This window comes from Pygocentrus nattereri, chromosome 26 (assembly GCF_015220715.1).
Source record: "Pygocentrus nattereri isolate fPygNat1 chromosome 26, fPygNat1.pri, whole genome shotgun sequence".
NCBI classification, from domain to species: domain Eukaryota; kingdom Metazoa; phylum Chordata; class Actinopteri; order Characiformes; family Serrasalmidae; genus Pygocentrus; species Pygocentrus nattereri.
In genome coordinates, this window is record NC_051236.1 from 17845307 (window position 1) to 17866809 (window position 21503).

A 21503-nucleotide genomic window follows, 5' to 3' on the forward strand; every position below is an offset into this window, starting at 1 on the left:
CAATGCTCCTCAGCACTCAGCGACCCCATTCTATAACACATGGTCTTGAGTTGTTGTCGTTCCTAAATGCTTCCCTTTTTCAATAATACCATTCACAGGTAATCGTGGAATAACTATAAGGGAAGAAATTTCACAAACTGCCTTGTTGCAGTGGTGGCATCCTATTACAGTCCCACATTCAAATTTAAGGAGCTTTTTAGGACAACCCATTCTTTCACAAAGCAGACTGCATAGCAAAGTGCTTGATTTTATATACCTCTGGCAATTGCACTGAATGAAATGCATGAATTCAATTATTGACAGAGGTGGACGAAGTACACAAATCATGTACTTGAGTTAAAGTAGAGATACCCAAGGTAAAACATTACTCCAGTAAAAGAATAAAGTCCTTACTCTAGACCTCAACTTGAGTAAAGGTACAAAATATTTGACTTTAAATGTACTTAAGTATCGAAAGTAAAGTACTAAAATACTAAAGTACTAAAAATGACTCTAATGTCCTGTTATCATTTTTGTAACAAGACTCTCTTTGTGAACTCTTTATTTTAGGTGAAAATACTCCAGCATCTCTCTTGGTAAATCAGTCTTTTAATAGAACGTCATTAATTAGTGACGCTGCCGTCTATTAAAATGATCATAAGCACAAAACACTGAAGGCAAACACTTTTCATCAGGGAGAACCAAGTGGGTCTGAAATCACTTTTACACACAAGCAAAGTTTCAGTTTAAGATTACTTTGTAACTTAGTTACAAGTTGAATAAAAACTTGCTTTAAACTCAGGATCACAAATAAGTTTTCCTTTTCTATGTTGATCTGTAGGTCTCTGTTCATAAACATAAACTAACCGAATTAATTACTGTAAAATGAAAGCGTTTGTATGAATTCAGAAAAAAGAAACATTCCAGTCACGACTGCATGTGTACATAGTTCTATACTGTGGTCTATTTACACAAAGTTAGGTTAGTTCCATCATTTAGGCAGACGTACGCGCTCCCAAAGTTTTACACTGCTGCACTGACGTTGAACCATGTGCTTGCACTGGGTTGGTATGACTAACAGGTCAAAACAAGCTCAGAACAAAGTGACCATTGTGCCCTCATTGGTGTTCTTGCTTTGCATTTTTTTTGTTTTGACATGTTACATTCTATACACACAAAAACCAAAAGGAATGACAGATTTCTTACAATGTAGTGGAGTAAAAAGTAAGATATTTGACTTGGAAATGTAGTGGAGTGAAAGTAAAAAGTTACCCAAAATGGAAATAGTTTAGTAAAGTACAGATACATGAAAAACCTACTTAAGTACAGTAACGAATTAAATTTACTCAGTTACTGTCCACCACTGATTATTGAGAACTGTGTCACAATACTTTTGTTCGTAGTGTATATTGGAATCTCACCAGGACAAGCAGAAGACAAGCAGAAGATGAGAAATTTAAGTTAGTTAAATATTCCCTTCTGAAATCTGATTATCTTGCTTAATTTGACCTCCTGTGCTCTGACTGGCTAGTTGAATTATCCTTTCTGTGCTCTGATTATCTATCTGAATGATCCATTCTGCTCTCTGATGAGCTAGTTGAATTCTTTCTCCTGGGCTCAGATTGGTTAATACAATCTGGTAAAAAAAAAAAAAGTTAAGACTATACTATACACAGCAGAAGACATAAATGAACAATGTCCAGAAATGCTGCTGACTTCTCTGGGCTTGAGCTCATTTAAAATGGACTGATGTGCAGAGGAAAGGTGTTTTGTGGCCTGAATCAACCTTTCCAATTATTTATAATGGATGCCATGTTCTCCAGGCCAAAGAAGAAAAGAAACACTCAGGTATTTTACCAGTGTAAAAGCCAGGATCTGTCATAGTGTAGGGGTTTATTAGTTCACATAACATGAGTAACTTACACATATGTGAATGAAAAACATATACACATCTTGGAGTAATATATGCTGCTTCTACTCAATGCCTTTTAGGAACATCCCTGCTTATTATAAGATGAAAATGGCAAGCTGCACATTCTGCACATGGTCCAGCTGCATGGCTGTGTGATTAAAAAGTATATGTGTGAGTTTGGCCTGCCTGCTGTCTAGAACTGTCTCCCTTTTGAAATGTATGTTTGTGTAGCTGAAGACTTCAGTATTCAAAACTGGGTCAATTGGTGTCTTCAGTCCCCAGACAGTTATTAAATGTTGTAAAAGGAAAGGTACAGTAGTAAGTGTACTCCTTGTCCAACTTTTTTTAAACATGTTGCAGGTTGCAAATTTATAATGGATGCACATTTACAAAAAGAAAACAATAAGGTTCATAAGATAAAACAAAGAATAGTTCTGTACTGTCCAGACCAAATTCAAAATAGAATTTACTAATCACTGCTTATTCTTTTTTTTGCATTTCTTTTTTGGAACTGAGGTGTGTATAAAATACTTATATAATAGAACAACAAATGTATATAGATAAAACACCTGCATTCTGTCATTGTTAAAAAGACAAAGACATCAAAAGACAAAAATCGGCCCCTTAATATGATTTTTTTTCCCATTTTGATGATAGCAAGAACTTGAATTTGAACTAGAATTTGTTGACAGATTTCTGTCAGGTAGCTTTTATGCTATGCAAGTAGAAAATGTGGTTACTTAATTAAATCCCCATGTTCCTAATTCAGATCTGGCCTCAGTGCCTCATGCAATGCTAACAGAATGGAAAACTCACCTTAATGCCCACCCCTCTTTGACCCTTCCTAGCTGTAATAAGCTGAGATCAAGACAGATGTATGTGTCTCTTTTAGTACTTTTCAAAACTCATGGTAAGAATGAGACACATGTGTATGTTAGGTAGAATTTGACCCACAGATAAAAGTTATCCAACACTAGCTAGCTAAATGTTGAGCTAGCACAAGAAGTGATGTATGTACAAGACATTAATGGGAGAAAGTCTAAAGCCCCATCATGCACCTAAAACTGTTGGTCTAGAACTGCTTTTGGCTCTGCCAGTGCAGATCTCACTAGAGCAGAGCTGCAAAGTCTCATAGCGGAATCCCCGAGACGGATTCTGTGACACCAGCAGGCAGTCCCAGTGTCAAAAGACATCAGCAGGTGTTAACCAGTGAGATACTTTTCTCTGCACATAAGTTGATCTCAGCAGTTACCATTGCAAATTAAGTGCTGATGTATTTAAGGCTGGGCTTGAGGCACTTGTGTAAGACAAGAGTAGGTAAATCATATTCTTTAAGCTGCCTTTTTGAATTTGTAACTTTTTTTTCATGTTGAGAATAAATTAAAACCTATAAATATGTTATATAAATAGACAAATACTTGAAATACTGTCCAACTGAAGAAACACAATTGATGAACAAGTGAGTGGTTGAAATATAAAGAATGTCTCACCCATAATGCTAACATAACTGTTACTGAATATAGTGTTTGCTGTCTGGGTCAGTTAACATGATCTCACTAATGTCAAATGCTAATTGGCCCCTCTAGCCTTTCACCAGTTCTAATATTAGTATTTTTTTATATAATCTTATAAGTAGCGCTGGATTAATAGTGGAAATAAAGATATCATGAATATGTTCATATAGTTAGTTTATAATTTATAAAACAGAACCCTGGAAATGCTAAAAGATTTGTATTTATTGTTTCATTTTGAAAAAAGTAATGGATAAATGACAGTAACACACATTCATACAGTGTGCATTTTTGCTCTGCCTTCCCCATCACTCCAGTAACTTAAATATAAGCATTTATTGTTGTAAGAAAACCAAAACATCAAGCATGCTTTTCCTATTTTTAGCCCAATTACAACAGCATTGAGTTATGCATTTTACAATAATAAACCTCAATTATGCAGATACATCATACAGCCATCCCTGCAGTGTCACCAAACCCTGATCACTAACATAGCCACTGATTTATAGGGTAGTAAATTCAACCAGGCTAGCATTAATGTGACTCCTACACAGGTCATTGAACAAAATCATAAAGAAAATAAGGATTCTACCTTTATCAGAAAATGGACGTCAGTTTTTGCCCTTTGATCCAAAGAAAATAATTTAATGTATCTACATAGCTATGTTAGGTACCATGCTAATTTTAGCTTTTAGCTTTTTGTCTTTTAAGTCATTTCTGTAAACTATGTAATACCTTATTTCTATTGTAACAATGATTTGATGACAGTCACTTTAGTCATATGCTGCACTGAGATATTCAGCTTCCTAGCCGTAACAGCTATCTGCCTTTCTTCTGCAATCGCCAGCTAAAGGGAAAAAAGTAGAAAACGGCCCACTCTAAAAACATAAACCACAAAGCAGTTGTAGTTTTTTAAAAGTTTCTCCTAGCTTCAAGACACATCTTTAGAAGGGGGTTTCCTAGTCTCCTAGTTTCTTAGAGACTATTGCATCATAGCTGTGGGAAACAAGTGGACATGTTTACACCCAGATGTAGCAAAGGTTACATTCTTCATTAATATGTCTTTCGGATCATGTGTTGCTGCACTGATAATATTTTGACATCCACCAGCCTTTAAAAATGTAAATGTTTATATCATATTCACCAACTGTGATTGTAAATAAAATTGTAATTCCAATAAAATTACATTTGGTGGAATGTATATAACATGAGAATCTCCTTCAAGCCTCTTTAAGGTGAAGAGTTAATCTGCATTGAAAGCAATTTGGCAAATAACTGTTTCACATAGTTATTAAGCAATAGATATAAGATGCATGGTGATTGCTGAGACTTGCCAGGTGTGTCTTGTTTAGATTTTCTTGACAAAAACAACATTCACTTTCCTTCAACCAAATCTGGCAATTTTGTGTGCTTCCTGAGTAAATAGATATACAGCCAGTTCTGCCCAAATGACTGTCAAATAATTTTAATCAAAAGTAATATGTGAATGTAGTGCTCGTCAAATCCTTTGTGGTGGAAAAATAAAATGACTCATAGTTGGCAATATAATACAGATGTTTGTCTGTAATATTTTGTTCTGCTAAATGTTTTGCAACTAAATTGCTGTTGAGTCAACTGGGAGGGATATTCCATTAAATTCTGGATGTAATAGAGTCAGCAAAGGTCACACAAAATTAGACTGGTGATTGAAGGCCGTATTTTCCCTACAGTAGAACATTCATGGAATGATTTATACTGCATGCAAAATTTGATGTAAGTTAAATGGGGTTCAAGGGGACTACCCATTTTAACCATGACATCCAGTCCTGACCTCTTTCATGTGGGTGTGTTTTCCTACACTCTTCTGTTTGTAGCCTCCCTTTCTTTTTTATGCTGTAAACTACTAGCTATAAATTGCATTATAAAAAATTATGATTGCTGCATGCTTTGAATTGATTGTATAAATTCAGTATAATCAAAAAAGCTGGTAATTTATTTTGATTTCCATAGCTTTCCTCCCAAAATATTGAAAACATCACAGTTATTTGTGGTAACTATAGAGTGCTTACGCTTAAACAATAAACTTTAATCTAAAAAGTTACTAGCTACTACTGTCATAGAATGAAGACTGGATTTAGATGCACCTAAGAGGTTCCTTGAACTCCTGTACTGTGGAGACTTTCTGGCTTTCTCAGGTAAACAATTTGTAAAAAAAATCAGTCAAAACAAATACAAGAGCAAAATTCTTGCTATCTCCCTGGCTCTGCTATAAAATCACTCTCTCATACTTACTATATTGTGATACATGCAGCAATCTTCAACAGTGCACTTGTATGCGCTTGACAGACACTGGGTTTGTTTTTGAAATGCAATGCAGGGAGACTTCAAAGTTTCATTAACACAATAAGCCTCTCCGGCATGTTGACATTTGGCAGAGTAGTCTGCACAGAGGTCTATATTTGTATTTTGTCCAAATAAGAATATACTCTTATGGGTGCGCTATCGAATGTCACATTTTTATTCAAAACACAAGCCCATTATATCTCCGGAGTAACTGCTTCAGAATTTCTTAGGCTTTCCCATCATTGCCAGAATGGGATCACATTTCCCATGGAAAGACTGACCAACTGGCCGACAAAGCCTGCTTTCAAATCATCAAGCATGGGTGGCATATCATATCCAAGTTAAACACTCTGGTGATCTGCCCCTTCCTAAAGCAGCATCCTTATTGTTTAGCAGGGGATTTGATCTGTTTATTCTCACAGCTGTTTTAGTTTCTTGTCCTCTAGGAAGCTGACAAAATGAATGCCTGTACAAAGCCTATGCATATCCATCGCTATTTCTGAAGTTTCTATTTGGGTCAAGTGTGTAAATTGTAGATGAAAATAGACACTTTGAAAGCACTTTTGAAAACACCGATTTTGCCACTCACTCTCTCAGACTGATGAGACACATGGCTATAAGCATACAATGACTCAAATGGGGCTGTTGACATCTTGGACTTTGTCTCTGTTAGAGCCCCCAGGAGAGGCTTGAGGAACTTCAGCTGTCTTTCCTGTTGCAGAGCATAGTCCCTTTGCAACCTCTGGTGTTTCTTAAAGCTTGTGGAATGAAGGTATACCAATTTTATTTCTTTATAACATGTTAAACTTGCGTGGCCCTTGCAACCCAATACCACTGACATTTGGTGCCTTCTTCTTGGTGATAACAGGGAGCCTCGTAGTGCCAGAGGACATACAAAAGAAACATTAACAACTACCTGGGGGGATGAAGTTATCTGACCTTACGTTTTACTTCCATGCTGATCCTTCAGTTATGGCCATAACACACAAAAAAACAAAGCATCTGTTCCCTTCAGTTATAATGAGTTGTTGTGCTTGTCAATTATAGACAATCTTAGGTCTCATAAATCTCATGTCTTGGTTTCTTGCCTTGCCCTGCCAAATAATGAATTTCTGAGCTAGTAGGTGCAGTTTCATTCAAAATTACAATAGACCTTTGTCATCCTTTTTGGATGACACATGGTCATTCTAAGCTAAAACAGCAGCTCAGGGCTCATAAGATGGTGTTAGTTTGTCATGGGATAAAAATAATATACTGTGAGGGCAATATCATAAGGAGGGCAAACATTAGAGGGCAAACAAAGCAAAAATTCATGCCCAAATGGAGTCGCTGGGGCAGGCTGACAGGACACTTAAAGCCCTATATAAGAACCAGCCTGAGACTCCTCCTAGGACTCACGCACACCCAGCTAAGGTAAGTGATCTCATGGATCTTTGTGGCCATAACAGATCTTTGTTTCATTTATATTTTCTAATCTAAATCTCTATATCTCTTCAGATTATGCATGTATTATAATAAATCATTTAAAAATGGAAAATTTATAGCAACGTGACAAAACATAGCATAGAAGTAAAATTTGTGGCAAACATGATGTAGAAAGTATGTTGTCTTTAACAGTACCACAAGGCAGCCACTAGAAACAACTGTAACATCTGGAGCGGTGTCACACAAAGGTAAATCTAACTGCAGTCAGATAAATGCAAGACTGTAATGTGCAGTTATATATAATGTAATGTGCAATTATATAAGTCACAGAACTCTTGTGCCAAGATCCCAAGCATTAACAAATTATCAGCTGAAAGTGTTAAGTGTCAGGCATGAGGTTTGCGTTCACAGTACTACAGCCATAACCTAAATGTATTAAATTCCTAGGGCTGTAACTGACATTTGGCTACAGGGCAAAGAATCAGATTCTTGTCTTATTAACTAATAATAAGTCAACTGATAAGGACACATCCTAGATCAGCACTTCTACTCTGAGAAGGTTTGTGAGTACAGGCTTAATAATTTTACTTCTATTCATATTGATGATGGGTTGTCTTCAGTTCTCTCTTTATAAAAACTACAAGCACTCTTACTGGTGTTGTGTAGTGTGGTGTGGTTGCGTGGGCATGGAATCAATCCGCAGTCTGCTACATTGAGGGCATCTGTGTCGGTGCCATTTCCAATGAATTTTGTTTTAAAAAAAAGAAATGTGTAATAAAAGTAACGTTGATAATCTTTTCAGTAAGCCGTCACCATGAGTTCGGATCCGGAAATGGAGTGCTTTGGCTCGGCAGCCCTATACCTCCGAAAGCCAGAGCGAGAGAGGATTGAGGCGCAAAACACACCGTTTGATGCCAAAACCGCTTACTTTGTAGCTGAGCCAACTGAGATGTACCTCAAAGGGGTCCTTCAGAGCAAAGAGGGGGGCAAAGCAACCGTCAAAACTCTGAGTGGCAAAGTGAGTACTTTCTGTGGCTGCGTCAATAAGGTTCTACAAGATTTTCATCCTGTTTACTTATATATAACTTATTTATATTAAATGATTCAAGTGTACCATTAATTATTAATTTCCATACAGGTCTTGACAGTGAAGGAGGATGAAATCTATCCTATGAATCCTCCAAAGTTTGATAAGATTGAGGACATGGCCATGATGACCCACCTCAATGAACCTGCTGTGCTGTACAACCTCAAAGAGCGTTATGCAGCATGGATGATCTATGTGAGTTTGTAGATTATTAAGGGTTTTACACTAATTGTGGTATTGTACTAAACATATTCAGACGTAAAATGTTTCATGCTTCACAAGGAATTTGTTTTCTGCATTTGTAGACCTACTCTGGGCTCTTCTGTGTCACTGTGAACCCCTATAAGTGGCTCCCGGTGTACGATGCTGTGGTTGTAACGGGCTACAGGGGCAAAAAGAGAATCGAGGCCCCACCCCATATCTTCTCCATCTCTGATAATGCCTATCAGTTCATGCTAACTGGTATGTAGTTTTTAAGAGAGTAGTTACTAATAACACTTAGATGCGTGTTTAGAGTATGTAATTTCCATTTTACTATACCTTTTATTTCAGACCGTGAGAACCAGTCAATCCTGATCACGTAAGTCTTGAAAGGCTGGGTCCAGCTAAAATCTGACTTTGTCCTCTTATGTTTGTGAAATTGTAAATTGTGTGTAGTTAGTAAGAAGCTATATGATTTAAACCTAGATCAGAAGCATCATCTTTACATCATACTATTTGAAGTACTATCATACTTATACAATAACAATCAATTAAATAAACTTTGTAAAACATGCTTTCACAGAATACAACTTATAATATGCGAGTGTACATCTTTAGGTACTAGAAACAACTGCTCAGGAGTTTTTTATGTTTAGAGAAGCATATAGTAGCATTTTTAGCATTATAGAAAACTAAGTGAAAGTAAACAGGTTAAAGTGATTCCTGCTAGTGATTTCCAGACCAGAAGGACATTTCCAAAAAGTGGCAGACCATCTGCAGGTTTCAGTTTCAAAGAGTTGTTAACTGAAGCAAAGTGCAAAATTTCTACAGAGGAACTTGTAGCAGGCAGCTGTAAATTATAAGCTCTGCTTTTAACTCCAGTGGAGAATCTGGTGCAGGAAAGACCGTGAACACAAAGCGCGTCATCCAGTACTTTGCAACAATCGCAGTGTCTGGACAGAAGAAGGCAGAACCTGTTGCTGGAAAAATGCAGGTTAGTGAAAAAGTCCCTGCTGCTGCTCCTGCTGCTGTCATTGACTACACTGTGAAATGCTGATTCAGTTATACATGGCGTAATCTGCAGGGGTCACTGGAGGATCAAATCATAGCAGCCAACCCTCTGCTAGAGGCTTATGGTAATGCCAAAACTGTGAGGAATGACAACTCCTCTCGCTTTGTAAGTTTTTTTTTTCCTGAAATATTCACTCACTGTATAAAAAGCTTTTTAAAAATGTTAACTGTTACATTAATCCTCTGATTTCTTATGTAGGGTAAATTCATCAGAATCCATTTTGGGTCCACTGGAAAGCTGGCTTCAGCTGATATTGAAACTTGTGAGCTGAAATTGTTTTAACAGTATATTGATTGTTGATAATACTGATAAGTATTATGATAAATAAGTATTCCTTATTATAAAAGTATATATTTCTCTTAACCGTATAGACATCATGATGCTCATGAATTCTTTTATAGATCTGTTGGAAAAGTCAAGAGTAACTTTCCAGCTAGCAGCTGAGAGGAGCTACCACATTTTCTATCAGGTCACAACTGGCCACAAGCCTGAACTGCTGGGTAATAAACACATACTTACACTTGCAGAGGTCCATGATTCCAAAGCAAAGTACTTCTTGTCCACTGCCCATACATACATTTTTTTCATGATGTTGTCCTTTGTTTCTGCAGAGGCTCTCCTGATCACCACCAATCCATATGACTACCCAATGATCAGTCATGGTGAGATCACTGTCAAGAGCATCAATGACGTTGAAGAGTTCATTGCTACAGATGTAAGAACAGTTTTTTGTAGGTTTAATACATCAGCCCGTTTCTGCTGATAACCAGTATTGTTTCTTATATTTTTACGTGAACATTATTCAGATATTAATTAATATTAATTACTATTAATCTTTACATGTGGTCAGTTCTACCTCCTGACTCTTACATCGCAAATATTTGAAAGTACATGTCTGTTCTGTTGATTTTCATCCTCAGCAGAGAACACACTTCTACATATTGTTATCCACAGTCATTGTTTATTTGCTCAATTTAACATATTGAGGGGAAAAAAAAACATAAAATGTGGCCTGTGCGAAAGTTTTATATTTTTTTCCAGTGTGATAGAAATTATGCAATCAAATTTGAAGAAAAATTACATATTTAAGTTTTTTTTTTCTTGAGAAACATGTGTTAACTTGTTTCTGCATAAAAAGGAAATGAAACATGTCATTTGGCATTTTTGCATATGACTGTACATGTTCAAAGACAGTCAGCAAGGGTCTCTGACCTAGCGTAAGTATTTGATGATAAGTGGGGGATGTGGTAATAGTAGGTCAAACAAGATATTATTGGTTATTATTGGTTAATATATTATTTTCCCCTGCCATCTATTGTGAGATGTTTTACAATCTAGGAAAAGTCACTATACTTAAGTGCTTTTTAAATTGTATAACATGGTGAATCAGACATCAACTAACAGGGTAAAAAGGAAGTTTGATTCTGACTTTATGTTGACTTTAAAAGATGTGTTTTCTTTTGTTATTCAGATAGCTATTGACATCTTGGGCTTCACTGCTGAGGAGAAGATGAGCATCTACAAGCTGACAGGAGCTGTGATGCATCATGGAAACATGAAGTTCAAACAGAAGCAGAGGGAGGAACAGGCTGAACCTGATGGCACTGAGGGTGAGTATGATGTTAAGGCTAATTGAATTCAGGCTAAAGTGACTCACAGCAGTAGAGCACTTTTATTGCTGTACACTGAATTGTTGTGGGCCTGGCTATGTGAATGAAGTTAAACATATTTCTTAGTTCATAAAAGCAAAGGATCTCTTGCCGTGGAGTTGGTGTCAGTGATATGCTAGCATGACTTATATAAACATCTGTTTTCAACTAGATGATAAAATTCTTACCTTACTTCCTCAGTGGCTGATAAAATCGCTTACCTCATGGGCCTGAACTCAGCTGACATGCTGAAAGCTTTGTGCTACCCCAGAGTCAAGGTTGGGAACGAGTATGTGACCAAAGGACAAACTGTTGCACAGGTAATAAGAACCTCTTATAGGCGCTGGTGATGTACAACTACACACATAACAAAAGTTAAAAGGGTTATCTTGCTCTTTCAAAAAGGTCAACAATTCAGTCATGGCTTTGAGCAAATCAGTCTATGAGAAAATGTTCTTGTGGATGGTTTTACGTATCAATGAGATGTTGGATACCAAGCAGCCAAGGCAGTTCTTTATCGGAGTGCTGGACATTGCTGGGTTTGAAATCTTTGATGTAAGTAAATTAGATGATAAGATGATAAAAATCTTCCTACTGTGAAGCCACATTCTAGAGAATAACTCAAAATCTATTTTCATATCATAGTTCAACAGCCTGGAACAGCTGTGTATCAACTTCACTAATGAGAAACTGCAACAGTTTTTCAACCACCACATGTTTGTCTTGGAGCAAGAGGAATACAAGAAGGAAGGAATTGAGTGGGAGTTCATTGACTTTGGTATGGACTTGGCTGCCTGCATTGAGCTTATTGAGAAGGTAGGTCATTCATATCCAGTAAATGTTTTTTTTATGTTTTAGTGGTCAAACAAAGCTGTTCTTTTGCCATAAAAAATGTTTTCTTACCCGCAGCCAATGGGTATTTTCTCCATCCTTGAAGAGGAGTGCATGTTCCCCAAAGCCACAGACACTACCTTCAAGAACAAACTCTATGATCAGCATCTGGGTAAAAGTGCTTGCTTCCAGAAGCCAAAGCCTACTAAAGGCAAAGCCGAGGCCCACTTCTCCCTGGTGCACTATGCTGGCACAGTCGACTACAACATCTTCGGCTGGTTGGATAAAAACAAGGACCCCTTAAATGACTCTGTTGTTCAGCTCTACCAGAAGTCTTCTCTCAAACTGCTGAGTAATCTATATGCTTCCCATGCCTCTGCAGAAGGTTTGTTGATGTTTATTTTGGGGAAGCTTGCTTGGAAGTGAATTTGTTGCAACTGAACCATTTCAGTATTGCAGTGATTAAATATGTTTAGCCTTCTATCAGTTGAATCAAAGCCTGTTGGCAAAGTGCTCACTTATTAGACTATACGAGCACACTTATCACTCAAACCAAAATTCTGATCGTACTTTTGAAATGCTTTCTGGTGAGGGGAGTAGATAATGTAAATTTCAACATTGTTAAGCCTTATAACATTGCTGAATAAAAGAAACTTTTCTGCCATTGTCAATCAACAGCTGAGGGAGGTGGCAAAAAAGGGAAGAAGAAGGGTGGCTCTTTCCAGACCGTGTCTGCTTTGTTCAGGGTAAAAATATTGATATTCTTTTCAGTGTGTGTATCCGAAACAAGAAAGAATAAGTGTTTTTGAATGAGCTTGCCAGGGCTGTTGATTTTGGTTATTCTGTAATTCAACAGGAGAACCTGGGCAAGCTTATGACCAACTTGAGAAGTACTCATCCTCATTTTGTGCGTTGCCTCATTCCAAATGAATCAAAGACACCAGGTCAGTTTTATCTCCTCTTTTTCTCTGTACATAGGAAAGTGAACATCTGGCATTCAGACTGAGAACAACAACAAAAAAGCTTCTGGAAACAATTTACTGCATAATTACTTAATCCATAAAAGCTCAAATAACATTTCAGATAATTTTGCCATTGAGACACTTATCTTAATTTTAGGCCTGATGGAGAACGCTCTGGTCATCCACCAACTGCGCTGTAATGGTGTACTTGAGGGTATCAGAATCTGCAGAAAGGGTTTCCCTAGCAGAATCCTCTATGGTGACTTTAAGCAGAGGTAACTTGTATGTACTGTATATGTGAATTTTAATTGTAATGTCTACGGCTGACTAAGAACATCACAGTAGACTGTTCAACCATACTATGTTTAACCATAATTATCTTCAAAGTGAACATGCACACCTGTACATCAATTTGAGGTCAAAGTAAAGTGCATTTCCTGCCTTGTAGATACAAAGTATTGAATGCCAGTGTTATCCCTGAGGGACAGTTCATTGACAACAAGAAAGCTTCAGAGAAGCTTCTAGGTTCCATTGACGTGGATCATACCCAGTACAAATTTGGACACACCAAGGTGAGAGATGGTAATAAAGCTGATTCAAAGTATTGTTCGCTATAGTGTTTATTCTAATAATGGACTAAAAAAACACTCATTTACAGGTGTTCTTCAAAGCTGGCCTTCTGGGTCTTCTTGAGGAGATGCGAGATGAGAAGCTTGTCATCCTTGTTACCATGACTCAAGCACTGTGTAGAGGTTTCCTTATGAGAAGAGAATTTGTCAAGATGATGGAGAGGAGGTAATTCCTGCCATGTAACAACAACAGAACCAAAAAGCTGAATTTCTTGGTATGACAACAATGAAAACAACAACAAATATGTACTGACCAAGGCACTCTAATTTTGTGACAGAGAATCAATCTACAGCATTCAGTATAACATCCGCTCTTTCATGAATGTGAAACACTGGCCATGGATGAAGCTGTATTTTAAGATCAAGCCTCTTCTGAAGAGTGCAGAGACTGAGAAAGAAATGGCTGCTATGAAAGAGAACTTTGAGAAAATGAAAGAGGATCTAGCAAAGGCTCTGGCCAAGAAAAAGGAGCTTGAGCAAAAGATGGTTACTTTACTGCAGGAAAAGAATGACCTGCAGTTACAAGTAGCTGCAGTAAGTTTTGAGCTCATCTTTAAGCTGAGTACAGTATGTAGAACTACAGTTTTTGCTGGTCATATAATGATTTAGAGATCTAAAAATATTTTCAATTACAGGAAGTTGAAAGTCTCTCAGATGCTGAGGAGAGATGTGAGGGGCTCATCAAAAGCAAGATCCAGCTCGAGGCCAAAGTCAAGGAGGCAGTTGAGAGACTGGAGGATGAAGAGGAAATCAATGCAGAGTTAACTGCCAAGAAAAGGAAACTGGAGGATGAGTGTTCTGAGCTGAAGAAAGACATTGATGATCTGGAACTTACCTTAGCTAAAGTGGAAAAGGAGAAACATGCTACTGAGAACAAGGTTCCTGTTTTATAGATATGGTCCATATACTTTGATAATAATTTGTCAAAAGTCTGCAAAGTTTATACAAGTATCTTTCCCAGGTCAAAAACCTCACAGAAGAGATGGCATCTCAAGATGAGGCCATTGTCAAGCTGACCAAGGAAAAGAAAGCTCTTCAAGAGGCACATCAGCAGATTCTTGATGATCTCCAAGCAGAGGAAGACAAAGTCAACACTCTGACTAAAGCCAAGTCTAAGCTTGAGCAGCAAGTGGATGATGTAAGTTACCAGAAGAGCAGTTAATGCCTTTTATGATGTAAACAATTGCTGCTACAATGTAGATACTTTTCTCCATTTGTCATTCTGTCCACAATAGCTTGAGGGCTCACTTGAACAAGAGAAGAAGCTTCGTATGGATCTCGAAAGAGTAAAGAGAAAGCTTGAGGGAGACCTCAAGCTGGCCCAAGAATCCATGATGGACTTGGAAAATGACAAGCAGCAATCAGAGGAAAGGCTGAAAAAGTGAGAGTTTAAAGATTATGGCATCCCTGTTCACTAAAATAATGAAGGAGGTTTTTACTCAAAAATTTTAATCTCTGAGCTAATAATTCTTATTCCTAACAGGAAGGACTTTGAGACAAGCCAACTTCTTAGCAAAATTGAGGATGAACAGTGTCTTGGTTTAGGGCTTCAAAAGAAGATTAAAGAACTCCAGGTTATTCTAAGTGCTTTGTAACAAAGCATTATAATATGTTACTGCTATTGTAGTGCAGCTCATCACAGCATCAGTTATCCATTGCAGGCTCGTATTGAGGAGCTTGAAGAGGAGATTGAGGCTGAGCGTGCTGCTCGTGCCAAGGTTGAAAAGCAGAGGTCTGATCTCTCCAGAGAACTTGAAGAGATCACTGAGAGACTTGAGGAAGCCGGCGGTGCCACTTCTGCCCAAATTGAGATGAACAAGAAACGCGAGTCTGAGTTCCAAAAGCTGCGCCGTGATCTTGAAGAGGCCACCTTGCAGCATGAAGCCACTGCCGCAGCTCTCCGTAAAAAGCAGGCTGACACTGTGGCTGAGCTAGGAGAGCAGATTGACAACCTCCAGAGGGTCAAACAGAAGCTGGAGAAAGAGAAGAGTGAATTCAAAATGGAGATTGATGACCTGACCAGCAACATGGAAACAGTTGCAAAATCAAAGGTATATTTAAAACGGATGGGTTAAATGGGTTAAATGCAGAGGTGGAATTTCCCCGTTTGTGGGATTAAAAAAGTATCACTTAACTTAAAAAATCCACACTGCAAGGTAATGCACCAAAATTATGAGTCACTGTTTTTACATTTTTTATTTATTTTTACATTTTTAAAACATGACAGGCTCATCTTGAAAAGATGAGCCGCACACTGGAGGATCAGATGAGCGAGCTGAAGACAAAGACTGAGGAACAGCTTCGCCATCTGAATGACATTAGTGTCCAAAAGGCACGACTCCAGACTGAAAATGGTAAATAGTTTAATTAAAGCAGAACAACTGTATATTTTATTGAAGAATAAAGTATAAGTAACAATACTGGCTTCACATTCAGCTATTATGCTGAGAGAGACTGCCATATTTATTGTTGCCATTCTGGCCATTTCTGCTCTAGGTGAAATAGGACGTCAGCTGGAAGAGAAAGAAAGCCTCGTTTCTCAGCTGACTCGTAGTAAGCAAGCTTTTACTCAGCAGATTGAGGAGCTGAAAAGGCACATTGAAGAAGAGGTCAAGGTAAGTTGCTTTTAAAAAGCATAAGAAGAGAATCTTTTTAAATGATTGGCTTGCACTCATTAATGGCAAATCTGCTGTTGATTTGAAGGCCAAGAATGCCCTGGCCCATGCTGTGCAGTCAGCACGTCATGACTGTGACCTTCTCAGAGAACAGTTTGAAGAAGAACAAGAAGCCAAATCTGAGCTCCAACGTGCAATGTCTAAGGCAAACAGTGAGGTAGCTCAGTGGAGAACCAAATATGAGACTGATGCCATCCAGCGTACGGAGGAACTGGAGGAGGCAAAGTAAATCAGTCATATCATTTTTTGATAAAGGAAGATAATTAGTGATTGTTACCATAGTAACAAATGTTGATGCATTTCTAAGGAAAAAGCTTACCCAGCGCTTGCAGGATGCTGAGGAGTCCATTGAAGCTGTGAATGCCAAATGTGCCTCCTTGGAAAAAACCAAGCAGAGATTGCAGGGTGAAGTGGAGGACCTCATGATTGATGTGGAGAGGGCTAATGCACTTGCAGCCACCCTTGACAAAAAGCAAAGGAACTTTGACAAGGTAATAGCTTGACCTATAAATCACTGATACCATATTTACTGCACATGACCTGTTTTATAATTATTCATACAGTGCAGTTGTATATTACAGCTTTTCCTCAACTACTGATGAAAAGTATATAAAAAGATATACTCTAAGTAACCAGTGTACTTGCACTGATAGTTCAAAAGATATGAACTCTAATCGTGATTACTTCAAGGTCTTGGCAGAATGGAAGCAGAAATTTGAGGAGAGCCAAGCAGAGCTGGAAGGAGCTCAGAAAGAGGCTCGCTCTCTCAGTACCGAGCTTTTCAAGATGAAGAACTCCTATGAAGAAACTCTAGACCATTTAGAGACTCTGAAGAGGGAGAACAAAAACCTTCAGCGTAAGTCATAACACATACCCCCCCAGTGAAATAAAGGTATCAGAAGTAAACAGGTGGGTTAAGGAACACTGAATATTTCAGCATCCTAGATTGTGTGTGTGTTCTTATTAATGCAGAGGAAATCTCAGATTTAACTGAACAACTCAGTGAGACTGGAAAGACAATTCATGAGCTGGAGAAAGGAAAGAAGACAGTGGAAATTGAGAAAACAGAAATACAGACAGCTCTTGAGGAGGCTGAGGTATGTTCAACCTACACACATTTTAAATATTACTGGCTTTGCAGATCTGAGAAGACATGCTGATCCTGTGAATGCCGTTTTTGAAATTTTTCAACTCCATGTCTAAGGCCACACTGGAACATGAGGAGTCCAAGATTGTTCGGATCCAGCTTGAGCTCAGCCAAGTAAAGGGTGAGATTGACAGGAGGTTAGCTGAGAAGGATGAGGAGATTGATCAAAACAAACGAAATAGCCAAAGGGTGATTGACTCAATGCAGAGCACTCTGGATGCTGAAATCAGAAGCAGAAATGATGCTCTAAGAATCAAGAAGAAGATGGAGGGTGATCTCAATGAGATGGAAATACAGCTGAGCCATGCAAACCGTCAGGCATGTGAAGCCCAGAAACAGCTCAGAAATGTCCAAGGACAGCTTAAGGTTTGTTCACAACCTATGAAAAAAAGTTTTAAAAATGTTAAAAAGCTATTATTAACTCACATGACCTTGATGCCTTTTCCAGGATGCCCAACTGCACCTTGATGAAGCTATAAGAGGACAAGAGGAAATGAGGGAGCAGGTGGCCATGGTGGAGCGCAGGAACAATCTGATGCTGGCTGAAATCGAGGAGCTCAGAGCTGCTCTGGAGCAAAGCGAAAGAGGCCGAAAAATGGCTGAGCAGGAGCTGGTGGATTCCAGTGAGCGAGTGACTCTGCTTCATTCTCAGGTGAGCAAAATGACCCAATTTCAATTTTCAGAGTTAACCTTTGAGCATTAAGGCATAATCTTTCTCCACTGTGTTTAGAATACCAGCCTTATCAACACCAAGAAGAAGTTGGAGGCTGACCTTGTGCAGATTCAAGGTGAGATAGATGATGCCATTCAGGAAGCACGCAATGCTGAGGACAAGGCCAAGAAAGCCATCACTGATGTGAGTAAAATACTGTAATAGATTTGATGAAGTTTATTACATTGCACGGGGTGTTAGTATACAGTATACAGGTCATTAATCATGTAATAAAAAAATACTAATCACAGGCTGCCATGATGGCAGAGGAGCTAAAGAAGGAGCAGGACACAAACACTCACCTTGAGAGGATGAAGAAAAACCTGGAAGTTACAGTCAAGGACCTGCAGCACCGCCTGGATGAGGCTGAGAATTTGGCCATGAAGGGCGGGAAAAAGCAGCTTCAGAAACTGGAGGCTAGGGTATGTGTCAATGTGCACAATAAAATCAGCCATGCACATCTGAGGTCATGTACTCATATGATTTGTTCTGTACATAAGGTAAACCAGTTAAACCTATGGACTCATGTTTCAGGTTCGTGAGCTGGAGGGTGAGGTTGAAGCTGAACAGAGACGTGCTGCTGAGGCTATTAAAGGCGTTCGCAAATATGAGAGGAGAGTGAAAGAGCTCACCTACCAGGTACTACATCAGCACTTATTCATATTTTTTATTATTGGATCTTTTGTACCTCAACATATACAACTATTACAAATGTTCACCAAAAAGCTCTTTGTGGTTTTAATTAAACTGAGAGGAGGAAAGCATGTACATATGCTGAAAGTGAAGATTTGAACTGTTCAGATCTGTCATGAACACTAAGCTCTTTTTTTTTAACTGCACAACATGTGACCTATTTAACCCATTTACTTATGACATTCAGTTATGATTAATATGGATAATTTAGGTTAATGAGAATTCCAGGCTTGCAAAGTAAAAGGCTACACATTATTTCAGCATCAGACTATTAGCAAAATTATTGCTTGTGTCTTATAACATTTCAGCAAACACCCACAGATTGTTAAGTATGGCCCTTCAATGCTATTTTCATGACCTCTTTGCAGACTAAGCACTTTAATGGACTGGTGGAATACAAAAAAATATATGTACATATCTTCATTGTTTTTCACAGACTGAAGAGGATAAGAAGAATGTTACAAGGCTGCAGGATCTGGTGGACAAACTGCAGCTGAAAGTGAAGTCCTACAAGAGACAAGCTGAAGAGTCTGTGAGTAATCTTCAGACTTTTTGAGACTGCACATGCTCCAGCTTATTATCAGAATTTGCTTTGCTCCTCCCAAAGATCTACCCCCATGTGACAGGGTTAATATATTTTAAAAAAAGGATAGCATGTTTGCCATATTGTACTACAAAATGATTGTACATGACTAACTAGCAATTTAACACTAATTGGTCTAGTTATAGCTTAGCAGTAATTAGATGTTTTGCAACAAAAAAGCCTTACTTTGCTATATTCGGTTTTACAGGAGGAGCAGGCCAACACTCACTTGTCCAGGTACAGGAAGGTGCAGCATGAGATGGAGGAGGCTCAGGAGAGAGCCGACATTGCGGAGTCGCAGGTCAACAAACTCAGAGCCAAGAGCCGTGAACTGGGAAGGGTATGGGCCTTGTGTGCTTAAAGACAATAAAAAAAATATACATACACACAGTATTTTTGCTACATATAATAATTAAATGCATATTTTTCTTTTCTTTTTGTTCTTCATAGGGGAAAGAAGCTGAGTAAAGATGGGACAGTAGCTAGACCTCATATAATATGAGTGCAATGCTAAATTTTCACTGAAACCCTGAAGTAGGCCTGCCTCCAATAAAACAGCTTGTGAACAGATAACTGTCTATGTTCTGTCAATCTATGCTTCAACACTGCTACCTCATTTTTAATAAAAAATATTTCATATCAGAAATTAGTTTAGATCCATATTGTGAAGTACATCAGAATTCCAACACTATTCTTCAATTTGCTGGTATGAAGTAGTTGTGTTTTAGGGCCATTTTAGACGAACCTGTAACTAGACTGAACAGAAAGCAGCTTTTTGACCCTTTGTAAATTCACCTTGATTGCACCTATCTTAGTTACAGAAAAAGTGAAAGTCTCATTTTCTAAAGTCAGGCAACCTCCAAACCAATTAGATCTGAGCAAATTAAATAAAGTTACTAAAAGAGGCATTAAGTTAAATATTTTAGTTGAAAATATAGTAAACCAGGTAGTTATGGAGCATAGCAATAGTTCCTATTGGCTACAGCAGAACTTTAGTGTTTAGCTAGAATGAATTTTTTTTTATGTAAAATATATTTATCTCCTTTTAAAAAAAAAAAACACATGAACTTGTGAAAAGGTTTGAGTTCATTTCCTGTTTGAGGACTGGTCTAATTCAAGCAATATATGAACGTTAAAAGCAATATATATTTTTTCAAATACCGTATTCATTGACTAATTTAGAACATTTAGAATTAGTAATTATTTTAATTCCCTTAAGTAGTAGCATTAAAATCAGCATGTAGACAAGTATGTATATAAAGTTACATCCATCAATATTTGGAAATCAAAACAGTTGTGATTTTAGAACATATTGGACTTGAAAGTAAATATAAAATATGCCCTCAAAGTGTAAATTTTCAGCTTTAATTTGAGAGTATTACTTTCAGTTTAGGTAAACAATGTAGGAATTACAACAAATTATATTCATTGCTCCCCTTCCCCCCATTTTAGGGGCACAAAAGTAACTAGACCACTGGCTGTTTAGCTGTTCAATGGCCAAGTGAGTGCTACTTCCTCATTATTTCAATTACTAGTCAGCAGATAAAAGATAAAAGGTCTAGAGATGATTTCAAGTGTGACCTTTGCATTTGGAATCTGTTGCTGTTAACTGGAGTCCACTGCCAGTGTAGGTAGCCATCATCAGGCTGAAAAATCTAAACAAGTCCATATTTGGTATATTCTTAAAAAGAAAAAACAACCTGGTCAGCTTAGAAACATGAAGATATAGAAGACAATGGAAAACAACTGTGGTGGACAACAGAAAAATTCCTTCTCTGATGAAGAATAACTGTCACAACAACTGACCAAATCAAGAACACCTTCCAGGGGTGTCAGACTATCTGTATTAAAATCAACAATCAAGAGAAGTAAAAACCACAGTAAATACAGAGAGTTTAGCATAAGATGTAAAGTAAAATCAGGATGACCACATTAAAGTTTGCCAAAACTATCTATAAAAGCCTATATAGTTCTGATACAACATCTTATATATGAGATAAAGATCAACTTTAAAAGAATGATGGGAGGGGAAGAAACAGCTCATGACCTCATCTGGTCTCATCTGGAGGTACTGTTATGGCATGGGTCATGGCTTGTATAGCTGCCAATGGAA

General features: G+C 37.9%; 1 protein-coding gene across 1 annotated transcript; it reads left to right on the top strand.

The window, feature by feature from the left end:
• The first annotated feature begins 7127 nt into the window (after nucleotides 1–7127).
• Nucleotides 7128–19960, top strand: myhb (myosin, heavy chain b). Its single transcript, XM_017719341.1, has 41 exons — nucleotides 7128–7137; nucleotides 7342–7397; nucleotides 7952–8167; nucleotides 8288–8431; nucleotides 8542–8698; nucleotides 8789–8816; nucleotides 9320–9431; nucleotides 9522–9614; nucleotides 9708–9771; nucleotides 9911–10009; nucleotides 10121–10224; nucleotides 10981–11119; nucleotides 11360–11478; nucleotides 11564–11713; nucleotides 11804–11974; nucleotides 12068–12374; nucleotides 12668–12735; nucleotides 12846–12933; nucleotides 13109–13226; nucleotides 13400–13523; nucleotides 13610–13746; nucleotides 13859–14114; nucleotides 14216–14458; nucleotides 14542–14718; nucleotides 14816–14961; nucleotides 15064–15154; nucleotides 15242–15631; nucleotides 15808–15934; nucleotides 16077–16195; nucleotides 16284–16480; nucleotides 16563–16746; nucleotides 16946–17111; nucleotides 17228–17352; nucleotides 17460–17768; nucleotides 17851–18054; nucleotides 18133–18258; nucleotides 18366–18536; nucleotides 18649–18753; nucleotides 19244–19339; nucleotides 19599–19730; nucleotides 19841–19960. The coding sequence occupies exons 3-41, from the start codon at nucleotides 7964–7966 to the stop codon at nucleotides 19856–19858; spliced, it is 5808 nt and encodes a 1935-aa protein (XP_017574830.1). The 5' UTR covers nucleotides 7128–7137; nucleotides 7342–7397; nucleotides 7952–7963; the 3' UTR covers nucleotides 19859–19960.
• Nucleotides 19961–21503: the final 1543 nt, after the last annotated feature.

What these genes read in the sequence shown, in the direction of transcription:
- myhb (XM_017719341.1), top strand. Translation starts at nt 7,964, where the DNA reads ATGAGTTCGGATCCGGAAATGGAGTGCTTTGGCTCGGCAGCCCTATAC. An exon ending in CTATCAGTTCATGCTAACTG is followed by an intron (nt 8,699 to 8,788) that starts GTATGTAGTTTT and finishes CTTTTATTTCAG; the next exon opens with ACCGTGAGAACCAGTCAATC. An exon ending in CCAAGAAAGCCATCACTGAT is followed by an intron (nt 18,259 to 18,365) that starts GTGAGTAAAATA and finishes TACTAATCACAG; the next exon opens with GCTGCCATGATGGCAGAGGA.